We start from the raw sequence: 18,394 nt of genomic DNA on the forward strand, positions 1-18,394 counted from the left end.
GATGACATCTGTCCAGTGGGCGAAGTGCGGGTCTTGGCTCTCCTTCTGTCCATCCCTCCGCTGAAATTTTCCCGATCTAACCTCTCATCGCCGCTTGTGCTTCCGCGATCTGCCACCTGCGCTGCCCTTGGAATTTGCCGGAAGAACACTATAGTTGACGTCAAAAGATACGTGGCTGGAGAGGGGAACCTGTTTACATTATATACGGCAAACAGAAAAGAAAAAACGAGCGAATCGAAACAAATTGATACGAATCCCGTCCCGATACCATGTCCAGATCCGCTGCCGACGCGACACGATTCACAGCCACAGGGCCCTATGCCAGCTCCAAGCCCGGCGGGACACCGTACAAGCTCCCCAGCTTCATGGCAGAGTCCAAGAAAAACACAGCACGGGGACCCGGCGAAAGACCAGAGACTCCGAAGGAAAAGGTTGAGCGATTGCGAGCCCAAGCACGGGCGGCTCGGCTGGCCCAGTCAACCACGCGCGTCGATCAGATGATTGATGTAGGGCGCAGATTTGCGAACAAGGCGCACAAGGTCATGGTCTACAGTTTGATCACCGCGTCCGGTAGGTGTTTAGGAAGCATGCCAAGCGGCAACCCTTCAAGCTCAAGACTTGTTGATTGCGGATGAAGGTTACGGGATGGTCTGGATGTGCTAATATGTTTTGTCTCTCTGACTAGGTATCTGCGGTGTCCTCACGGTTTATTCTATGGTCTCCTTGACCCTATACAACCGTCGTCAGCGAGTGTTGTGGGTTGAGAGGGAAATGCAGAAGCTGCAAGATGCAAAGGCAGCTTATGCCAGCGGGTCAGCAACACCAGAGCAACTCGAGTTAATCAAGAATGAGGAAATTGGCGAAATTATGAAGCGGAAGAAGGAGGAAGCGAAGGCTCAGAAACCGTGGAACCGGGCCAAGGAATACTTGTTTGGTGGGCTAAAGCAGGACGAGACCCCGTCCGATCTATCTTCAAAGGTTGGCGGGGCTGCCGATAGCAAAATGGGAGTGCTCGAGGCCCTCAACGCGAAGGCTGCGGGAGATCCTAAGCCGAGGACAGCCGCCGAAACAGTGCCAATGCCGGCACAGCCAGGACAGCTGGATGTTCTTGCTGAGAATGTGGAAACCGCTGCGAAGCAGTCAACACGAAGCTGGAAAAGCTGGTTTACCGGACGGTGAAAGTGACATATACCTACCAATAAATCAGAATCGGGCATAACTTCGACTTCTCCGCGCTCTACCTTCCGATGATGTTGCCGACTGTTCCTATTATTCTTGCATGGCATGTGTCTCAGTCTCTCATCTCCTTTCATTTCCCATCATTTCCCATCATTTCCCAGGGGTTGTGGCGTCTGTATACGGTGTCCCTTGACCTTTCTGCCTTGCCTTGACCTATGTAATACTGGCGCACTCTCTTACTGTGTACATATAATCTGCTTCCACCTTGGTCACTTGGCTCCGCTATCTGTGCTTCAAAAATAGATCATCAAGTGTGGGTCTATATGTACAAAAGACCATTTACGAGTTCCTATATCATTGCATGCTGTCTACCCACTGAAAGGAAGATCGACTTGTGGCCTGAAACGCCAGCTGCACTCTCTGGAATAAAACGTTATAAGAAGCCCAAAAACATCATCAAATGAGAGAGACAAGGCTCAGGAAACTTTTGCTTCAGTCTGGTTCACCAAACCCAAGGGAGAATTACTTAGAGAGCTCATGGAAGATAATCGTCGCCAAATCTTGACAGAAGAGAAAAATAAACCCTAGATGGGGAATGGTACGATGGCCCTGGTATCTGAATCAAAAGGAGCGCTTAGATGTGTCACCAAGGAAAAGATGCCTCGGAAACTGCCCCAAGGGAACTGCTTATTGCGAGACACCATTCGATTTAGAAGCTTTAACGGTCCTTCTGGTACGGACTGCATCAGCGAGGTCCTCCAACACAGTAACAGTTGTCTCCCAGTTGATGCAAGCATCCGTAATGCTGACACCTTTAAGAAGTCCTGAGGGGCCCTCAGGGGGGACTTTCTGGTTGCCTTCATTGATGTTGGACTCGATCATGACACCAACAATGGCGTCTTGGCCCTCACACAGCTGGTCTGCCACCTCCTTAGCAACGAGAGGCTGATTGCGGTGATCCTTCTTCGAGTTTCCATGAGAGCAATCCACCATGACCACCTCGCGCTGCTTCTTGGCCCGCAGGGCCTCACGGGCGCTCTTAATGCTCTCTCGATCATAGTTCGTTCCCTTGTTACCACCACGGAGAATCACAAAGCCGTGCTCGTTTCCTGTCGTCTTGGTGATGGCAGCAAGGCCCTGCTTGGTCACACCAAGGAAGCGGTGGGGGTGGGAGGCAGCACCAATGGCGTCGATGGCAACAGTGAGGTTACCATCCGTACCGTTCTTGTAGCCAATAGGAAAACTCAGACCAGAGGCCAGCTCACGGTGCAGTTGCGACTCGGTCGTACGGGCACCAATTGCTCCAAGAGAGATGAGATCGGCAAGGTACTGAGGGGAAATGGTATCGAGCATCTCGCTAGCAATGGGCATTCCCATACCAGTAAGATCAGCATAGAGCTTACGAGAGACGCGCAGACCCTTGTTGATGTTGTAGGTTTCGTCAATATCCGGGTCGTTGATCAGACCCTTCCAGCCAACTGTTGTGCGAGGCTTCTCCAGGTACGCACGCATAATCACACAGAGCTCTCCAGAAAGCTTTTGAGAGAGCTCCTTCAGCCGGGTTGCATACTCGAGCGCCGTAGCGGGGTCATGAATCGAGCATGGACCTACAACAACCAGGAGGCGGTCATCTCGTTGTTCAATGATCTCAATGGCTTGGTTACGGCCAGATCGGACTGTCTCGATCGAATGGGCAGGCTGTACCAAAACTTGTCAGCCCCAATGTTATATTTTTCACAATATGGTTTATTTGGCATTTCCGAAGAAGATTTTGTAGGCCCATTTTGTTTGAGGCTCGGGCAGGATCAGCGAAAAAGGAGAATCACTGAGAAATGGTGTGACTCACAGCAGGGATCTCGGACTGAAGGAACTGGGGGGAAAGCAATGGGTCGTATCCCAGAACTGAAGAGAAAAGATCAATTGATTAGAGAGACGAGTAGTTTCTAGTATAACAAAGAAGAGACACTTACCACGAGTGTCCTCGTTGACCTCAGTAGTTTTGACGAGGGGCATGATTTATCGTGGGGTTGCAGCGATGTCGGAGTCAAAAAAAAGTTCTTTTGATAGTTCTGAGGGAACACGGAGGTGGTTTTTGTAGTCAAAATCCAAAAGGAAGCAGCAAAAATCTAATGAACAAAAGACTGCAGAACCAATGGAAAAAGCAATGCCAGTCACAAGGTAAGATGGTGATGTGGAAGTGGTTATTTATGCCAGATGGGATACAAGTAGAGAGAGGTATAACAGAAGAGTAAAATTGCAGATCGGGTATCCTGAGTGGGGAATCAAAATGATTCTCACAGAGAAAAACATGCAAACCAAATACTAAGCTGACCACTTAAAGACTGGTATTGTAATTACTCAGCTGGTCGCATGAAATCTGGATGTTGTACCTAGGTACCGAGTACTTTTAAATACCTACGTTAGCTAAGTAGTGTCTTAAGGTTCTGACAGCTCTGTACAATTGAATGGAAGTACCAGGTACTTATGGCACGGGAATATGTACATCTTCTACTGCTTCGAGAAACTTCCATTGACCTTTCTATTGTTAATTAAAAAGACAAGGAGATAAAACTCGGTGTTATCACGGTCCATACTGCGCTTCTACCTCGTCGGTTCGTAACTTTAAGCATTGAACTTGTGCCACTCCATTGTTATTCCCTTACTCTCCGTACCCGACGCCTCAAATGGATCCTGTAAAAATTAGATGTAGAGAAGGTACCTTAAGGTTGTCACTGTACTCCGTACCTTAGGTACCTTAGCTATTATTCTGTAATCCATCTCACCGCACATTGTTTACTGCTCAGGTAATTAGTCGTAACACGGAGTTGTTGTAGTGCTTCATGTCAGCCAAAGAAGTCTAGACCCCTACGGAGTCCCTTACTGGAGGTTCAATTTGAAATAAGCTCGAGTTTCTTGATCTGACTAAAACTGAATGACTAGTTTCAGTCATCACTCATGCAGATGACGTGGGCAGTCCTACCTTACGTGATATGGACTTCATGTCCTTGAGAACGAAACTTGAAGTAAAACTAGTAAGATGAACAGAGCTGAATACTGGAAGTACATATGAATGCAGGTTCAGGCTGGTTACAAATCAGACAAACTTATACTATAACTAAAACTTACTGAGGCAAGAAAAGGCACACACTAGGTACTTACCTATGAATCTTGTAAATTAAGAAGAGGTGAAGGGGCTACTTCTCTAGTAGCGATAAGTTAGTCAGATAAGCAAAGCATAAAATTGTTCTCCACTTCGGTCCGCTACTCCGCTTTCGAGGCTAAGGTAAGACACAGAGAGGAAGCTCAGTCTTGGGATCTTTAGTGCCTTGTGGATTGGTGACCAACTAGTCCAGTCTAGGTTACTCAGAGCTCCCATACAATGCCAGCTTACTGATTTGCTTCATCTGCATCATTCTCGTCATCGTTCTTGTTGATGTGTATGCTGGCCTCAAGTTAGGGAGGTTTCTCACTGCCCCTTCCCATTCAAATATTTCAATCGATGAATTTCGACTGAATGCAGGCTTGAATCCATTCTTAATCCATTCTGGTTGAATAATCACATCATACCTTGACCTTTTTTACCCGGAAGGGTCACCGTGAGTCTTTCAGTGGGATGATGAGAAGGTCATGTTAGGGTTCTCAAAACGACAGAGGGAGCCAGATGAGCTGACGGGTGACGATAAAAATGGGCTCAGGGGGAACAAGGTCCGTATTCTTTCCGTGATGCCATGCTCATTTGGTTGAAGCAAGGCAAATCTGCCGCCTGCCCGATTGATGTTGCACTTTCTTCTGCCCGCAAGCCATCCACCCTACAACTACTGATAGTCGCGCGTCCAGAAACCACGCCCTCTGGCCTTGCGCACCTCGCCAGATAACCTCCGAGGACTCTCCTATATTGAAGCTTGCCGGGCGTCAAGTCGACTTGGTATACCTACTTTAACTCCTGCCGAGTCGTCAGATGATGATGACGATGGCATCACTAGAACGCTACGCGATCCTACAACGGCAGCCGTAAACACCTCGCGTTGTATTCCGCAGTTCCTCGACTCCTCCGCTCCGATATTTAGCACGACGATGGACGTCGACAGCACAGGGAACACCTATGATTTGACTAGCAATGAGATCCCGCACGACTGGCCGGGCAGCACGCCTCGCACCGGAAGCGTTCAACCATCACCAATCCCGCACAATCTTGTCAATCAGTTCCTCAACATCAGCGAACAATCTAGAGTATTCAGTATATCCGAACATAATTCCGCAGGGAATCCATCCCCGCAAGTGATGAATCAGGCCTTCGTGGAGTCTAGAGATAAGATAGGCCCTCATGAAAAGCTGCCTACCGAGAGTAGTCAAGAAACTTTTGGTTCCACTCAGCGTCTCCCAAGTCCGATCAGCGAGGATGATAATGCCATTTCTCATGGAAAGTGCTCTATGACTGATGCTGAAATGACAAGTGGTGCATCTCGATCAACATCCCCGGCGCTCTCCCCATTTCAACGAGAACCCTCGCAGTGGTTCGGCACGACTGAATCACAACAGCAAGCTACACAGTCCGGCTATCCAAACGGACCCCATTTAAGCAAGAAGAAGGTATCCTTTGCCATGGGATTTCGAGCTGATTGCGACAAATGCCTGCGCAAGGTTCCGGGCCACTACAGTCATATTATCCGCAACTGACGTCTTTTGTCCGACTTACGACAACCTCACATGTAACAATGCCTCATTCACCACCATGCGACCTTTCTGATGATACCTTCTTACCGTCATGATTTATCTTGTTGAGTGCTCTTGAAACCAATATACCCATGGAAGCAACGATTCAGAGACATCGCAGAGCTTCAAACGTTCATAAGGATTGGGCCACGCAACCCACATATATCAATGCTCAATAATCCTAATGAATGAAAACGTCGACCTTTCTCTTCTACACGATCGTACCCAAGTGGTCCAGGCGAGGTAAGACATGTAGATAAGGTAGATTCTTCAAGTCGATCCGAGACCGTTGACGTAAGCCGCCGCATCCGATTAAGTTAGCGGTCGGATTTCCCCCAACCAGATATCCGAAGGGACAATGGTGCTTGATGGTGTAATACGAGCCAGATGACCTTCAAAATCGTTGAGTAGGCGGGAAACATACGAACAATATGAATGGGAGGTGAATATGACAACAAGGCCTTCAGGGTTGCGCGTGGTGCGTTTTTATGAGCGATAACATCCCCCACATCCCGCCATTCTCAGATTGCCTCCGCAGCCTTCGGTGGTTCATGCTGTTGGCGGCAGATCCCTTAGCCGAGCTTCATTGCCGGCAGTTCAATGACAGCTTCAACGCCTCGACTAGGCATGACCGGTCCCGAACCCCGGAATCCAGCCAGGTAGCCCTCTTGTATATAAATTTTTGCTGGGTCCTAGCCTTCCTGGACTAGTTGAGGCGAAAGCAACTAATCCTGCTTTTTGAAGGTGTTTTGGAGGATATATGGTCAGCGTCTCGGCCACACAACTTCTCCCACCTTGACTCTCTCGGAACCCAGAATTCGTCTCGATAGGCGCCAGTCTCCGATTGTGTCGGCCACAGACCACTTTCACAGACGTCCAAATGGCTTCTCCTGTGCCCCGCGGCCTTCGCCAGGTCCTCCAGAAGTCCCCTTCAGATATCGTCATTCTCTCCGCACTTCGTACACCAGTAACTCGCGCGAAGAAGGGTGGATTCAAGGATGCTTATCCCGAAGAGCTTCTTACCCACGTCCTCAAAGCAACTCTCGAGGCGAACCCGAAGCTTGACCCAGCTCTGATTGACGATGTCGCTATCGGCTCGGTCCTCCAGGAACTAGGCGGTGCCAAAGCAGGGCGCATGGCTCAGATCCACGCCGGCTTCCCCCACTCAGTGCCTTTCCACACAATCAACAGGCAATGCTCGTCCGGCCTGGCCGCTATCACAGCCATTGGTAATGGAATTCGGGCAGGTGCACTGAACGTCGGCGTTGGTGGTGGGATGGAGTCTATGACCCGGAACTACGGGTCACGTGCTATCCCAACAGTATTATGGCCTGAATTGAAAGAGTCGCCATCCAAGGATGCTAGAGATTGCATTATGCCTATGGGAATTACATCAGAGAACGTCGCCGCCCGGTATGGTATCTCGAGGACGGACCAGGATGCATTCGCGGCCGAGTCACACAAGAAGGCTTCAGCTGCCCAAAATGCTGGCCTGTTTGACGCCGAAATCGTGCCAGTCAAGACCCTTTCTTTTGACCCTGAGAATCCTGATGCGGCGCCCAAGGAGATTACCGTGACAAAAGACGACGGTATCCGTCATAACATTTCTGCTGAGAAGATGGCAACTTTGAAGCCTGCCTTCAAGGCAGATGGCACTAGCACTGCTGGAAACAGCTCACAAGTCAGCGATGGTGCCGCTGCTGCTTTGTTGATGCGCCGTTCTACCGCTACAGAACTTGGCTTGACAGCTTCAATCCAGGCTCGCTGGGTCGCCACCGCTGTGGCTGGATGTGCTCCTGACGAGATGGGTGTGGGACCCGCAGTTGCCATACCCAAGCTTCTTGAACTTGTCGGCATGAATGTGTCGGACGTCGGTATCTGGGAGATCAACGAGGCTTTCGCATCGCAAGCTCTTTACTCTGTGCGCAAGCTTGGAATTGACGAGGCCAAGGTTAATCCCAAGGGTGGTGCTATTGCGATAGGTCACCCCTTGGGTGCTACCGGTGCCAGACAGCTCGCCACTTTGCTACCTGAGCTGCAGCGCACTGGACAGGATGTTGGTGTAGTCAGTATGTGCATCGGAACTGGCATGGGTATGGCGGGTATGTTTGTTCGAGAGTAAATGTGTTGATTCCATGTCGTGGTATTTTTTCAATTGCGGTGTATCTTTATTATGATAACGTAAGAGTCTTGTATATACATCATAGCGTTAAATTAGATATCCCTTTGCTATGCTCTGCAATTTCTCTATCCTTCTACCCAATGATTGTTTGAAATTCCTCCAGATTAAACCATAAACAGTGTGCAATGGGCCATGGACTGGTTGTTGTGCCAAGACTAACTATTCTCTGAGTCACGTGATGTTCCCTTCCTGAAGATCGACTTTTCGAAAGTGCTGTGGATAGTCAACAATTTCCGCAACGCCTCAGCCATGCGTCAATCACTGCGGCTATTGAACCTGGAGGTGTCACCCCTCCAAGGGTCCAGATCACTTTACATTTGTTCAATCTGTAGACAGGACGTGCGACCGCGCCCCGTCGTTGTCCGTCAATTCCTGCGAAATGCCTCGAACGCAACACCTCTCACCGAACGAGTGCGCCGCAAGATTTGGGGAACAGACAATCCTCCAGGCTTGAAAGATCCGTATGGAGGCGAAGGTGTTTTGGAGCGGAAATGGAAGAAGCAGCCTGGGCAACAAGAGGAAGAACCGGCTCGCGGGTCCACTGAAGCTCTGGAATCTCAGAGCGAGGATGTCTTACCTGATACCTACGAGCCCGCAACAACATGGGAGCGTCTTCCTCGCGTTGGACACCTGGGGAAATGGTCAGACCTTCCCCCTACGGAAGCTGATGTCTTCAACCCGTAAGTTTTCTATTCTTCCTCTACAGGCCGTTAGGCACTCTTTTCGCGGCCGCGGCAGCTTCAGTGAACGAAAACTGACTGGGACTTCAGCTTCATGCTCAAGAAGAAACTGACCAAGGAGGGCCACCTTCATTTGGCCGCTCACCAAGCCGCAGTCGAACTGTGCCTGATGCATGCGCTGAAGAAGCCACTCACGAAGATCTGCGACGTCGCGGAACATGAGAAGCCCGTTTTCAAACTGATCTGGAAGTGCAAGATTGATCCGAATGCAGAGAGTCAGTGGGGCCAGTCTTTGGTCTATCCGGACGACGAGGCGAAGGATGTTCTCGTTTACATCTTCGAGCAGATTGGTGGACGAGCTGATACAACCGCCGCACCAGCCGAGGAAGAAGTGCAAGAGGACGTTGAGACAGAGGAATATGAGGGACCCGTCGAAGACTCGATAGACTCGATATCACAGGCCCCCGCCCCTCCATTCTTCGGTTACCGTAGTGTGCAGGATAAGGGATTCCTCTCCCTGTCATTGAACGATCCAGAAACGAAATTTGCTGTAAGTCGTCTCACGTCTTTTTTAGTATCTAATGAGACATTGTGCTGACCTTCTGTTATCCATAGTTCCTGAAGAGACTGTCTCAATTGAGCGGTCACTATTTCCCCGATCCTGTCATGCATTCCATCTCCACAGTCAAGCAGGCCGTGGAATACCTCGAGGGAGTCGTCAATCCGAAACCCACCAAGTTGGCCGATCAACTAGCCAACAACCCCGAGCTTCAGCACCTGCCTAACGTCAAGCTTTTTACCAAGCGACAAACAGCTTTGAACAAGGATGAGGAATTGGGTCGGAAGAAGATCATTGAATCTGAACTTCGCGCAAGAGGCCTCACTGAATAAATGTGTCTCGGGTTCAGAATGTTACACTAAATATGTCATATAGTTTTATTAGGTAGCATGTTTTCTTTCTCTTCTAAATAGGGGAATATCTGTACAATACATGAAATATTCTTTTGGAATATTTACAGCATCAACTTAAGTCTTAAAGCGTCTATCGAATATTGGATTTATCAGAAGAGCCGGTGCAGTAGCCGACAAGCATACCCCATTAACACCGAACGCCTTCAGGAAATGCACATATTAGAGCTCATTATCTCTTAGAGGGCATCGTGTAGCCTCTCGTCATGAAGTCACTATTCCTGGACTTGACTTCGCCAGAGTTTTTAGTAAAAAGACTGCTGATATTCTCGTTTGCACCCATAATTTTCCGACGCCTTTTCTTCTCATTCTCCTCTTCCAGGACTCGCGCGGTCAGCATCGCAGTTGAGGCGTTCTTGATACCATTTGATGCACTGGGGGTCGGAGTCGAGGTATTACTTCGACTCGAGGCTGCAGCCCGATCCTTATGTGATTGAGAAGCCAAGGCTGACTTGGAGTCTGCTTCGGTAGTAGCTTCAGTCTCAGCTGAATCTCCATTGGCATGCTTCTTGCGCTTTTTAGAGCCAGGAGCTTTCTTGAGCGAATGAGTGAGCCCTTGCTCGGCCAGCTTTTGCGCTCTCGCCATCAGCCGTTGCTTTTCCGATTCTTTCGGTGGAAGAATTGGGATGACGTTATCCTCGGCGTAGGGCTCGTTGCACTGCGCGTTCCGGACTGATTAGCAACAAGTTGGGGCGCTGAGATGTGGCTCACAACAAACATACCTGTAGACACCTATCGTCCTTAAGCTGACGAATGGCTTCTTCGGAGAAAACATGGCCACATGGTACAAGGTAGACCGACTTCACACTCGGACCTAGCTGCTTAGCAGTCACGGGACAGATCCATGCTTCGCGTCTATCATGCTTGCTGGATGGGTGTTCGCCGCGCTCCGTATCGACTTCGAACTTCAGCTCAACGACATCACGAAGTCCCTTCACCCGCCCGCATAAGATCTCTTCGCAGTCTGCTTTAGAGCTGATACCCTGGGCGTCGTCACCGGGAAGTAGGAATTCCAATATTGCATCCTTATTGTATAGATTACCGACACAGTCGGAGACAATCGGCCGAGCTAAAGGTTTATGCGACAATGGACAGGTGGTCCAAAAGTGTTCTTGCATTTCACGCTGGGCCTCTTTCACTTGCGCTGTGCTGGGAGCTTTTGCGGCCTCTCTGACGAGCTCGCGGCGAGTTGGGATACTGTACAAGACCTTAGTTCTGGAAAAGCCCACTGATGAAGCGCATCAACTAAACTTACCTGCCACCATCATTACCCATTTTTGCAGTGATTAATTCAAGAAATATTGTATATAGAGTATCTGAGAGGTGTTGCGACAATCGCATTCACAGATCAGTTGTTGCTTGCCACCGAAGAATGATAGCGGGATGACTAAGGCGCCGGGCCATTCTCCCCAGATTGGATCCGCGGCCTTATCAACAGCTGGCCAGAAGCTCTCTCCGCATTCCTATAGAACAACTGTCCCGGGCACAACAAGGCATTGACGAGCGAGCTCAATGCTTGCATCATGATACTTTCTCAAGGAGTACTCTTCTTTGCCAGCATAGCGGCATGCTCTACTGCCGCGGCCGCCGCGAGTGATGGTACAGCAAGACCTCGGGGGGTCGGTCCAGAATGTAAGTATACCTACTATTACCATAAATCTTACCTCATGTGGAGGCTCGGTTCGCCTTCCATGATATTCGCCCCCCATAAAGCTCTGGTTATTATGTTTCTGTGACCACATTCATTATGAGCCCCTTCATAAGCTACAGGCAAGCTAATGGCGCAATTCGCTCGCAACAGTTGTCAAGTTCTACAAAGACACCACGACATTCAGCTGTATATCGAACCCAGCTTTACAGATCCCCTTCTCTGCCGTGAACGATGACTACTGTGACTGTCCGGATGGCAGCGACGAGCCTGGGACGTCAGCATGTTCTCATTTATCCCGTAATTCCCCACTGACGGCCGCCGATCGGCCGGGGAACAGCGACCTCGAACTTACACTTGCCCTCCCGGGATTTTATTGCAAGAATAAAGGCCATAAACCGTCATATGTTTCTTTTCAGCGAGTGAATGACGGTATCTGCGACTACGAATTCTGCTGTGACGGAAGTGACGAGTGGGCGCACGTCGGGGGCACCAAGTGCGAGGATAAATGCAAAGAGATTGGCAAGCAATGGCGCAAGCAAGAGGAGAAGAGAGCGAAGTCCATGACGGCTGCGCTCAAGAAGAAGAAGGAACTGCTCGTGGATTCGGGCCGACAGCAAAAGGAAGTCGAGGACCACATCAGGAGATTCGAAGTTGAAATCCAGGCCCTAGAGATGAAAGTGAAGGACATGGAGGCTGAATTTGAGGAGTTGAAGAAGCGAGAAGAGAGCAAAATGGTAAGGGGCAAGAAGACAGGCAAGGTTAACATCCTTGCTTCCTTGGCCAAAGGACGGGTTGAGGAACTGCGGCATGCGCTGGTAGAGGTTCGCAAGGAGAGGGATGAGGCTCGATCGCGGCTAAAAGAGCTCGAGGATATTTTGTCCAAGTTCAAAATCGAATACAATCCCAATTTCAACGACGAGGGTGTCAAACGAGCTGTGCGCAGTTGGGAGGAGTATGCTGCCAGAGAAGACGTGGGCAATCTCGGAAACAGCGCTCGCGACCGAGACCTGGATGAAATTGCCAAACCCGATGATGATACATCGGGAATTAACTGGGAGCAGTGGGAAAATGAGGAGGACGAGATCGATACAGGTTCGTTGATTCAGCTATTCATTGCGTATGCCGGTTCGGTTGCTGACCTTTCATCTAGTCTACAAGCTGGCGGCTTACCTGCCTCCTTCTGTTGTGTCGTTTGTGGAAGATAAATTGATTTCCATTCGGCGCCTCCTCGAGGACAATGGCATTCTGCCCAAAAAGGAAGAAGGCTCGACTGCCGAATCCAAGGCAGTGACAGAAGCTCGCGACGGCCTTGAGAAGACCAAGACCAATCTTGCCGAACTATACACTCAGCTGAAAAACCATCAAGCCGATCTGGAAACCGACTATGGAAAGGCCGGCGTTTTCCGCGCTCTTAAAGGTGTTTGCATCTCCAAGGATTCCGGGGAGTATACATACGAACATTGCTTCTTGGATGAGACCAAACAGATTCCCAAGAAAGGCGGAGCGTCTGTGCGGATGGGCAAATTCGGTCGTATCGGATCCGTCAGCGTGGACGAGCTCAACGAGACCGGCGAGATTGTGCCCGAGGAACGGGTGTCTCTTGAGTACACGAATGGACAGACCTGCTGGAATGGACCAGCTCGGTCAACCACAGTCGTCTTGGAATGTGGCGAAGAAAACGAGATCCTCAAAGTGACGGAGGACGAGAAGTGTGTCTATTCCATGATTGTCACCACCCCGGCGGTATGTCCGGGAGGAGAAGAAGAAGGCGATGTGGCACCAAGACGCAAGGATGAATTGTAGAAGCGGATGTTGATCAGATCCTGGGCTTTGGGTTGATGTATAGCGTTCGACTTGCATTACGGTTAATACAGGTTCAATAAGAGGGTTAGTCCTTTCTGCCTTGCCAGATATTACTCCAAGATCCACAGCGCCGACTTCAGACGCCAGACACATGGTGAGGTGAATAATCAGACTAAGGGCTTTAACTGTAGAGGAATCATGCCTATGTTTGATCTGTAAGATGCTATGCATATACGACTAAGATAGAAAAGCCCTCCCCTTCCCCCGCGAAGGTGTTCTACTCTAGGGTACCCCCATCTACTCCGTGCGTAGCCGAAGGATTCGCATGTTTGCGATCAGAGGAACCAACGTCTGGAAGGATCCAAAGGTAAATGTATGTCCACGTCCTTCATGGCAAGGTATTCCTAATCCAACAAGCGCCGATCCATCAGGTGCTTATCATTAGGTGGTATTTCCGACGCTTACCAGACCATATCGAGCTTCGAACATAAGAGCTCAAATGTCGACCTTAAAACTCATGGTGACTACGTTAGTGAACAGGCGTACATGCGTTCTTTATAAGATAGAACTTGAATTTCCTATCCTATCATGCCATAAAACAAGCGACTGAAAGTCACTTCGATGATGCTGTGCCAGCCCATGGACTCACGCAGAGAGACGGGTAGCAAATCAACAAGGAACAAAAACACATCACAACCGCGAGCCTCAAGACAACCCCCGGATTGGCATAGCTCACGACGTCAACGATAGCGCACTTGGTGACATCGTGTCAGGAAATCCTGCAGGAACTGCATGATAATTGTCTGTCGTCTCGAAGATGAGAGCCGGTGGGCTTAATGTGCAATTAGTGCTAAGGAGAGTTAGCTTCAGTAGAGACTAGGATCGACTGCGGATGTCTGGGAGATACATACACCGCAGGAGGTGCATTTGCAGCCGTTGCAGTCGCTGGAGCAGCTGCAGGAGTTGCAGGAGCAGGGAGTCATTTTGATTGAGTTGGTGGTGAAAGAAGGGTTGCTTGAGGAAGATAGGCTTTGAGATTGTATTGTTCAGTTGGTATAAGGCTCGGTATGAGAAAGAGAAGGAAGAAAACGAACAGAGAAAGGGAGACCAGGGCTGCCTTTATAGCCAGAGATGGGAGGTGGTCAGTTATCAGTCAGTATGAGGGTATGAGGGTCGGGTCAGCCAGTCAGGTCTTTGCTTCTTTTGTTTCAGAACGCAAAGGTCAGTCTTGGAACTTGTTTCTGTGTATCCCCACGCCAATTTTGATTTGTTGTCAGATGATCCTTGAATCTGATTTCGGTTTTCTGGAAGTGCTTTACTGGTGGTCACTGCCACTACTGTGTGTATATTGGTGGGGGTATACGGAGAGGAGACAGAAGAAAAGCAATGGACCTATAAGAGGCATCATTCAGCATTCACTTTCAGCACTGGGCTTGCACTGTGGTACACAGCCAGGATTTGCCTAGGCAGCTATCTAGGATACACAGGTAGCCAGAGCTAGGTAAGTGCATACTGTTGCTCCAGTCATCCATCTTACTAGCTGGTGTAGAACCGTGAACAGACCTCTAGGCGAGTATCAAAGTGAGGCAGCAAGTAAGAAGGAGAGTTTGCAAGCCGATTATCGCTGGAATACTTTCCTTTGCCACGTAAGTATATTGTCTTGTTCTTATTATTATAATTTCTTAGTAATGGGATGCTATAAACTCTCATGCTCCTGCGAAGATACTAAATCCTAGCAGTTCCTACATATTTGTTTCAAAGTTGTATATACTAGTGTAGTGAATAACAGTTCAGTATGCATGTGCATCTTGGTGTTAGAGATAAAGAGAACCCACTTTGATGATTTGGAGGATTCATTATTATTTCCATCTCTTAAGCAGTTTTCTGCAAGGAATCTTTGATTGTGTTAATCTAGCAGGTAGAAGTTTAGAGCAGAAGACCAGGCCACAGGCTGAGGCAAGAAGCCTCAGGACTGCAGTCATCCCACCCTTACCCTATTCAGATTCCGTGAAGCATTCCAAAATAGGTTCTCCTACTGCAGCAGTGAGCTTGTGGAGCACCACGAGTGGGCGGTTATGCAGGCAATTTTCCTGCACTGGCTACCTACCTTTAGGTAAAGCGCTTCACTGCCCCTCCATGCACCCCTCCATACACCAAGACTTACAACAATGTCATTGGTTCAAAAGATGGTATGCTTTTTCCTCCAACTCATGCGCAAGGAAAAGTGGAGGTTACAACTGAGGTTAGAGGGAGGTATGTCATCCTTTTCTTACGACCACGTCAAAAGAAATATGGAGACAGGAAAAAAACTCAGATGGATGGTAGGTACAGCATAGAGCTCATATGGTGCTCCAACCGCGGGATCCGCGACAAAACTCGCACATGATGATCAGCCCGGGTCCAAGTAAGCAAGTAAGGAATCAGGCGCACTGAGCCTTTAGAGGTCCTGTATGAAGTGGTAAGATTGGCAGATTCGAGGCAACTCCCCACAGTCACACTGCATCGGAAGAGGACCGGCCAACTTGGTCACACGTTGTTGATCTTATGATGATGGTCCGAAGGCTCAGCCTTCGGTGGGTACTATCGTTCTGCGCGTCATTTGAATTTTACTAACTGCTATAGTATGCTGGAAGAATGTCAAGGATAATCACGATAGAGCGTGCTTTATGTCTCATGGTCATCAATGATGAGAATGAACCCAGGGCATACCGCAATTGGTTGTTTACAGATTCGAAATCTAGGTACTACTACTATATGCAACAAATATGTTGCAAGAGTAAGAGTAGAGTTTAGATAATGAGAGCAAAAAAGGTTCTCTTTTCTTTATTGCTTCGAATCTAGCCGAAGACTGTTGCTCTATCTCCACAACCAGGTAAACACAGTCTGTCCCCTAAGCTTCGCAGCATCCTGCCGAGAGGTAGCAAGTAAACCTGTCATCCGCGGTCTACCTCTTCTACAACCCGATAACCTTGTCAGTAGGAGTCCAGGATAGAGAAGATACCAGTTGAGATGTAAACGTACGGGGCAGTTGCATTGTCCAGCAGGGCACTGGCAAGAGGTTCCGCAGGTGCAGCCGTGGTCACCTATCAGGAAGACGCTTCATGTCAGCTGGAAGGTGGAAAATCTCAAAAGGAATCGTGCAAGAAGAAATGTAGATGAGGTTTGACAGGCTTGATAGATGGAACGCAAACAAATATCGCGAGCTTGATTGCAAAGGGGAATACCCCGCTTCCCCTCATCTGACGACATAACAACAATGATTGATCGGTATATGAAGCAGGCACCTACTCATGATGATGATAGAAGTGATATAGAGAAGGGAATAGCTCTATTTGATCGAGTCGGTCTCGCGAGAATCCTTTGTGTGAAGTTTCGGAGGTTGTCAAAATCTGAAACCCAAGCTCACGACGAGCGGGGTTGCTTTATATAGGCCAAGGTTGCCATTCTTGGCCTACCCCCGAATAGTACATATTACCTCTGGCTTCAGCAAATATTCCGCCACATCAATCGATGTGAGCAGATTTCTGCACGTCGTTGATCTCGAGTCGCCAATAAGTTGTCCTGAAAGCATATTCCACAGTCTGGGAGTGGCTCTTCCTGGCTACAATGAGACATATCTTTACATGAGAGGCCAGGTAACTGCCCATAAGCTGGACTCTTCTAAAACGAGTACGTTGACACAAAATTCAGATATATCCCACAGCAAATTGCAGGTCCCCTTAAGTACAATGACTAGAGGGAAATTTGACGGAAGTCTTCACCACCTTGCTGTTTGCAATAATTAGTAACATTAGTCACTTCCATGGCTACGGACGCAATGACTCGCCCCATCTCGTGCCTGTGCGGTGATGCGGCGCAAGACGTTTTGCTTGACTCGGCTTCTGACCTGTCGACACTTAATCTATGCCACTGCATCGACTGTCGGGCCATTACGGGCATGCTGTATTCCTCTTACTATTTCCTGCAGACTCCCGGCCCGAACTTGGATCGTCTTCAAAAATACCAGCAGTCGGAGTGTATCAGCCGCTATTTCTGTAGAACCTGTGGAGCTCATGTGTTCGCCCAGCTAGAAGCCACTGGCAAAAATTTGGTCGCAGCCGGGGTACTATTGGAGAAACCCCCACCGGTTAGGGTCATACAGCATTGGAAAGCTGAAGATACCCGTGATGGCGGCTTGAGCTCTTTTCTGCCCGGAGACGCCAAAGAAACAACCTCAGCGTGCTGGTTAGACGCCGAGCAGAATATCTGTAACGGACGCGCCGAGGAAAACCGCAAGCTTGAGGAACAAGGTCATGGCTTTCACCGGCTGCAGGCTCGATGTCACTGTGGGGGCATTGAATTCTACATTACACCGCCAGACTCGGACTCCGCCAAGCCATGGTCCCCTTGGCCAGATTTGATTGTTCCCTACCATTTGGCATCCCCGGAGAATATCGAAGACGTCAAGTGGTGGCTGCGAGATGGAAATACCAAATATCTGGTTGGGACCTGCGCCTGTCGATCATGTCGTCTGGCCAGTGGGTTTTCCATCCAGTCGTGGGCTTTCATTCCCAGATCAAACATCATCTTCGGCGACGGAAAGTCCCTAGTCTATGGCTTGGGGACAATGCAGCAATATGAAAGTCGCCCCGGCGTCTACCGGGAATTCTGCAGTCGCTGTGGCGCAACTGTGTTCTGGCACTGTCAACAAAGGCCGGGCGTCGTAGATGTGAGCACAGGTCTTCTCCGAGCCAGAAGCGGTGGCAGAGCTGAAGAATGGTTAGAATGGGCAACTGAGCGAGTGAGTTTCAAAGAAATGGCCTTGGATCAGGAGTTTATTGAACGATTGGAAGCTGGATTGGAAAACTGGGGTGAAAGCAAGAAAAGACCTAATACTTGAGGTCAGGATGATCCAGATCTCAAGGCCATCATCGTTCCATTGAAGGAGATAGATAGGGTGTTCTTGTATAGAGCACTTCGACCCATAACTGACTGTTTGAGCCAGCATTTCAGTATGTTAGGGTGTCAGTGAATGTTGATAAGTTGCTGCATACTCCGTAAGTTGTTCCCATACAGTAAATAAGGTATTCACCGCCTTCCCGATACGCTATCGGTCCCCTGCGACCTTTTTTTCCTTCTGGGCGGAATCAAAATCGCAAAGTGAGAAAAAAAAAGGTCGCGTTCGTTCGATGCATCATTGCCTTCTTCGTTGGTGCAACTTCCCGTCTCCATTTCTTG

General features: G+C 49.1%; 8 protein-coding genes across 8 annotated transcripts; 6 read left to right on the forward strand and 2 right to left on the reverse strand.

The window, feature by feature from the left end:
- Positions 1-269: 269 nt before the first annotated feature.
- Aspvir_008259 (cytochrome c oxidase assembly protein COX14) lies at positions 270-1,179 on the forward strand (the record flags this gene model as incomplete). The annotated part of the gene is made up of 2 exons (XM_043271432.1): positions 270-570; positions 686-1,179. The coding sequence occupies 2 exons, from the start codon at positions 270-272 to the stop codon at positions 1,177-1,179; spliced, it is 795 nt and encodes a 264-aa protein (XP_043127367.1).
- Positions 1,180-1,866: 687 nt separating this feature from the next.
- Positions 1,867-3,192, reverse strand: Aspvir_008260 (3-deoxy-7-phosphoheptulonate synthase; the record flags this gene model as incomplete). Its single annotated transcript, XM_043271433.1, has 3 exons — positions 1,867-2,877; positions 3,026-3,081; positions 3,150-3,192. 3 exons carry the CDS (start codon positions 3,190-3,192, stop codon positions 1,867-1,869), a joined length of 1,110 nt encoding a protein of 369 aa, XP_043127368.1.
- A 1,614-nt stretch (positions 3,193-4,806) lies between these two features.
- Aspvir_008261 (uncharacterized protein) lies at positions 4,807-5,856 on the forward strand (the record flags this gene model as incomplete). Its single annotated transcript, XM_043271434.1, has 2 exons — positions 4,807-4,884; positions 5,005-5,856. The coding sequence occupies 2 exons, from the start codon at positions 4,807-4,809 to the stop codon at positions 5,854-5,856; spliced, it is 930 nt and encodes a 309-aa protein (XP_043127369.1).
- Positions 5,857-6,772: 916 nt separating this feature from the next.
- Aspvir_008262 (thiolase family protein) lies at positions 6,773-8,014 on the forward strand (the record flags this gene model as incomplete). The annotated part of the gene is made up of 1 exon (XM_043271435.1): positions 6,773-8,014. One exon carries the CDS (start codon positions 6,773-6,775, stop codon positions 8,012-8,014), a length of 1,242 nt encoding a protein of 413 aa, XP_043127370.1.
- A 309-nt stretch (positions 8,015-8,323) lies between these two features.
- Aspvir_008263 (mitochondrial 54S ribosomal mL50 protein) lies at positions 8,324-9,645 on the forward strand (the record flags this gene model as incomplete). The annotated part of the gene is made up of 3 exons (XM_043271436.1): positions 8,324-8,754; positions 8,845-9,304; positions 9,370-9,645. 3 exons carry the CDS (start codon positions 8,324-8,326, stop codon positions 9,643-9,645), a joined length of 1,167 nt encoding a protein of 388 aa, XP_043127371.1.
- A 250-nt stretch (positions 9,646-9,895) lies between these two features.
- On the reverse strand, positions 9,896-10,998 carry Aspvir_008264 (uncharacterized protein; the record flags this gene model as incomplete). The annotated part of the gene is made up of 3 exons (XM_043271437.1): positions 9,896-10,381; positions 10,446-10,920; positions 10,979-10,998. The coding sequence occupies 3 exons, from the start codon at positions 10,996-10,998 to the stop codon at positions 9,896-9,898; spliced, it is 981 nt and encodes a 326-aa protein (XP_043127372.1).
- Positions 10,999-11,246: 248 nt separating this feature from the next.
- On the forward strand, positions 11,247-13,177 carry Aspvir_008265 (putative protein kinase C substrate; the record flags this gene model as incomplete). The annotated part of the gene is made up of 3 exons (XM_043271438.1): positions 11,247-11,355; positions 11,525-12,466; positions 12,525-13,177. The coding sequence occupies 3 exons, from the start codon at positions 11,247-11,249 to the stop codon at positions 13,175-13,177; spliced, it is 1,704 nt and encodes a 567-aa protein (XP_043127373.1).
- A 3,802-nt stretch (positions 13,178-16,979) lies between these two features.
- On the forward strand, positions 16,980-18,056 carry Aspvir_008266 (GFA family protein; the record flags this gene model as incomplete). Its single annotated transcript, XM_043271439.1, has 1 exon — positions 16,980-18,056. The coding sequence occupies one exon, from the start codon at positions 16,980-16,982 to the stop codon at positions 18,054-18,056; it is 1,077 nt and encodes a 358-aa protein (XP_043127374.1).
- Positions 18,057-18,394: the final 338 nt, after the last annotated feature.

Source organism: Aspergillus viridinutans, assembly GCF_018404265.1.
Source record: "Aspergillus viridinutans IFM 47045 DNA, scaffold_6, whole genome shotgun sequence".
Classification (NCBI taxonomy): Eukaryota; Fungi; Ascomycota; class Eurotiomycetes; order Eurotiales; family Aspergillaceae; genus Aspergillus; species Aspergillus viridinutans.